We start from the raw sequence: 4737 nt of genomic DNA, 5'->3' as shown, positions 1-4737 counted from the left end.
ATACGTGTGTGTGTGTGTGTTTGTGTATATATTATTTTATAATGTTTCAGCTTTAAAGCTGTGATCATACTGGAGCACCACAATATATATATATATATATATATATATATAAATATTGTGAAGGTACATGGCTTAGTGGTTAGGGTGATGCACTCACAATTGCAAGATCATGGGTTGAATTCCCAGACCGAGTTTAAATGCTAAAGGGTTAAAAGCCTTTCTCAAGGTCTTCAGCATCAGTCATGGCACATGGAGGCAGATAATTCAGGGCAAAGGTTAGTGGTGATCAGCTGTCTGTAAAGGGCATGCAAACCTGCAAAACCAACAGGATTGCTGCAGCTGAGCAATGCAGGTAAGCCAGAAAAGCAAGTGTCATCAACTCCCCAACTCCCCTCACCTTTCCCTATCACACTGCCAAAGAATCTTCCAGCCATGGCTCAGTCTGATCAGTCCCCAGTATACCTACAAAGCTCAATGCCAGCCCCAGGATAGTTAAGATGGTCCTCATTACCCCAATGGTTAAACACAAAGTAAATACATCAAAATTTGGATTGATACAGAGTTGAATCATCATCATCATCATCATCATCATGGGTTGGACGATTTGACTGAGGACTGGTGAAACCAGATGGCTACACCAGGCTCCAATCTGATTTGGCAGAGTTTCTACAGCTGGATGCCCTTCCTAACACCAACCACTCAGAGAGTGTAGTGAGTGCTTTTATGTGCCACCCGCACAAGAGCCAGTCCAGGGGCACTGGCAACGATCTCGCTCGAAAATCCTTACACATATCACGGGCACAAGTGCCAGAAAGGCGACGCTGGGCACAGGTGCCATCCCGATTTTGCTTTCACTTGCCCCAATAAGTCTTCGCAAGCTGAGTTTCGTGTCCAGTGAAGGAGACGATGTTGGCATGGGTGCCAGTCGTCAAATTTAGTTCGATTTCGATTTGACTTGCCTCAAAAAGTCTTCGCAAGCAGAGTTTAGTGTCCAATGAAGGAAAGGTACGCATAAGTGGGCTGGCTACACCCCTAAACAAGCAATAAAAGAACAAACAGAAAAAAGTGAGGAAAAAAGTAACAAAGACTTATAATTAAACTTAAAAGAGTCTTTGGAATGTAATTCTGGTATTCCTGACTTGGTAAATCATCAGGGCCTAAGCGTTTGTGAGAAAAGATAAAACTTACAGTGACATCTTCAGGAAGTTCTACAGAATCTGCATCATCATGGAACTTGGCTTTGGTGAACCGAGATGCCATAGCAGCAGCTAGAGGTTTGAATAGTTTTGCTGCTTCCGAGAATTCTTCTTTCTCAATTTCCTGCTCCCATTCTGTCATGGTAGAGTCACAGACAAGGCTGTATGGATCTAGTAATAATAAAGAAGTTATATAAGACGTTAGATAAAGTAGTAATCAGTAGACGAAATAAAAAATAAAATTTGAGATTTATATTTCTAATGACTCTTTTATCAAATTTCTTTTTACTAAGCATATGACTAACCAACTTACCAACTTTACCATGTTTCAACAACAGTAAGTACTTGTTGTATCGTTCTTGTTTTGAAGGGTCTTGCAAGAATGGTTGGAAATCTGATTGTAGTGCAGAGGATGTTTGCAATGGCTGAAATGACTGGATCTTAAATGGTTTCATTCCTAAAGCTTGATTGGTCTGAGATGAACTTTCAGCAGCAATAGTGGAATCCTTTTCAGTTTTCTCTGTTTCTTCTCTGTGACTACTGGATGGTGTTTGTGTGTCTGACTCGCTTTGGTTATTATAATCATTATTATTATTATCATTAGAACATTTAGTTTTCTCATCACTACTCTCCGATATTTTACTGCTGTCAAATTTTGGTAAGTTCTTTAAGCTACTTTTACTGATTAGATCAAAAACACTTCCTGAAAGTAGAAAAGAAACAAACATAAAATAACTAATTGGATTAAACATAATTTTCATCAAAATGTAATAGATTAAATATATTTTAATTAAGATATTACAAAAAAATTAATCATAGGCTCAGGTGTGGCTGTGTAGTTAAGAAGCTCACTTTGAACTATATAGTTTTGGGTTCAGTCCCACTGCATAGCACCTTGAGCAAGAACTTTCCACTATAACCTCAGACCAACTACGCCTTGTGCATGAATTTGGTAGATAAAAATTATTTATTTCAAATCTTACCCAAGTTCACTTTGCTTTTCATCCTTTTGAGTCAAGCGCTGGGCCTCACGAAGGCAAGGTGGCATGTGAAAAGCACTTTTTGAGTGCCAGGCCTCACAGACGCAATGATGAATGACCGAGACCTTTGGCATTATGCCATGCTTGAGAAGAAGACCCATCAAGCCAAGTAAAATCGCAGTTGTGGCAGGATATTGGTGTCACACAAATGGCATCCATGCTGGTAGCACATAAAAGCACTCATTACACTCTTGGAGTGGTTGGCGCTAGGTAGGGCATCCATTTGTAGAACCCATGCCAAATCAGACTGGAGTCTAGTCCAGTCTTCCAGTTTGCCAGCCCTGGTCAAACCGTCCAACCTGACGCCAGCATAGACAACAGACATTGAATGATGATAATGATAATGATGGTGATGGTGATAAGAATATGTACCAGTCAATAAGAAAGGCATTAAGATCAATATAATGTTATGCCCCAATATGACCACAGTCAAATGGCTAAAAACCATGAAATAATTGCTAAATTAAGATCTCATTTTCTACTCATGCTTCATTCTACCCTTTAGTATTCAAATTACTCTGCCAAATGTTGAGCCTATTTATCCTTACTGTTTTGAATTAGTCATGTATTGTCTCATAGCTTTGAGATTTTGATGAATTTATTGTTTAATTTTAGGATGACATTGTAGGGTAGGTGTGAGTGGCTAGACCTGGTCAGTTTGAACTTAAAAGAAGAGGCATATTTGGGTCGGATATGGCCGGTTAAATGCTAAAGGGTTAAGACAATCACGACAAAGCAAAAATCCATCAAAGCTTCAGTTAATCGACTGACCTGTAGTTTTTGTCTCTCCAATGATGATACTGCGACTGAGAGCATTCAGTATGCTGTTTTGAGGTTTCAGTGTTTCAGATGATTGTTGAATATCTAAAGGTAGCTTTTCAAATGTATGATATGGCCGGTAGCCCTTAGGGATTTGTGGTGGTGGATAAGCAACTTTCAGAGTTAAAGGTTTTGATGACAGAATGAAACCTTCCAATATCTTACCAACATAATTCATTGGAGGAGCAGGCCCTGAAAAAGAGAATCAATAAAAAATGTTGTAAATAGTCAATAATCAATAGAAAATACAAGAAATAATTATCTCTTGTCTTTTCTTTTCTCTTCTTACTTATGTCAGTCATATGGCCACAGTCAAATGACTGAAAAGAGTAAAAGAGTAAAGATATATATATAAATATATATATATATATATATATAAATTATAAATTTAAATAATAAGGGTAAAAAATTGAATATTAATTTAATTTATATCAATTTAAACAAGTGGCCTAGCATATTGAAAAAATCTGAAGATTCAGAAAAATTATATTACATACATATAAGGGGGATGACCACTAAGTGGACATCCAATATGCTAGATGTAGACCCCATATGGTCTGACCACTAAGAAAAGATTGTTCACTGCATAGCACCTTGGGTAAGTGACTTCTAATATAACCTTGGGCCAACTAAAGCCATGTGAGCAGATTTGGTAGATGGAAACTGGAAAAAGCCCATTGTGTGTATGTGTGTGTGTGTGTGTGTCCATGTTTGACTCCCCCATTACCACTTGACAACTTGTGTTGCCAAGCAGTTCGGCAAAAGAGACCGATACTATAAGTACTAGGCTAAAAAAAAAAAGATAAGTCCTGGGGTTGATTTGTTTTACTGGATCCTTTCAAGGTGGTGTTCCAGCATGGCCGCAATCAACTGACTGAAACAAGTGAAAGAATAAAAGAATAAAAGAAAAATCCATCATCAAAATCTCAAAGTTATGAGATAGTGCATGATTAATTCAAGCAATATGAATAAATAAGTATTGCATTTAAGAAAATAATCTGAATGCTAAAGGTTAAAGCATATAGGCTCAGCTTGGCATATAGGACCTGGAATGATTTTTTTTGAGACATGTTTGGAAAATAAAAGTTCATCTTATATGCCTTCAAATATGGTATTTTCTAAGCTGTGAATTAATTTTGTTTCTGCTTTTACCTGGTTTGTTTCTACCTGGTGCCGTCCATCCATGTAGATCATCTTCTTCATCAGCAAACCCAATCGACTGATCATACTTAGATAAACTGTCAGCTGCATAGATATCTTCATCATCTTCCTCCATAGCACCTACTCCAAACGCCTAGGGCAAACAGGTGGAAAACAATATTCTCAGATATTGTGAAGATTAAACATGATATATATATATATATATATATGTGTAGATGTATGTATGTATGTTTGTAAGTATACGTGTGTATATGTGTAAGTATATAAGTATATGTATGTATGTATATATGTGTGTATATATATGTATGAATGCATATGTATATATATGTGTGATTAGGTTTTGTGTGTGTATATATATATATATGTGTGTGTGTGTATATATATGTGTATGTGTGTGTAGGCTTGTATAGGTATATGTATATAAATTCATATGGGTTTTTTATATATATATGTATTTGTATGCTTGTATGTATGTATGTATGTGCATGTGTGTGTATACGTATATATATATGTATACATGT

General features: G+C 36.7%; 1 protein-coding gene across 1 annotated transcript in view; it reads right to left on the bottom strand.

Moving 5' to 3' along the window:
• LOC106879097 (G patch domain-containing protein 1) overlaps positions 1 to 4737 on the bottom strand; it is a 25394-nt gene that overhangs the window by 4551 nt on the left and 16106 nt on the right. Inside the window, exons 8-11 of the mRNA XM_014928532.2 lie at positions 4208 to 4349; positions 3008 to 3247; positions 1510 to 1899; positions 1189 to 1367 (exon numbers count right to left, since the gene is read on the bottom strand). Of these exons, the coding sequence (XP_014784018.2) occupies positions 1189 to 1367; positions 1510 to 1899; positions 3008 to 3247; positions 4208 to 4349 (951 nt within the window). The remainder of the gene's footprint in view (positions 1 to 1188; positions 1368 to 1509; positions 1900 to 3007; positions 3248 to 4207; positions 4350 to 4737) is intronic.

Source organism: Octopus bimaculoides, chromosome 20 (assembly GCF_001194135.2).
Source record: "Octopus bimaculoides isolate UCB-OBI-ISO-001 chromosome 20, ASM119413v2, whole genome shotgun sequence".
Classification (NCBI taxonomy): Eukaryota; Metazoa; Mollusca; class Cephalopoda; order Octopoda; family Octopodidae; genus Octopus; species Octopus bimaculoides.
Note: the sequence above shows the minus strand (reverse complement) of the source record. Positions and strands in the feature narration are given on the sequence as shown.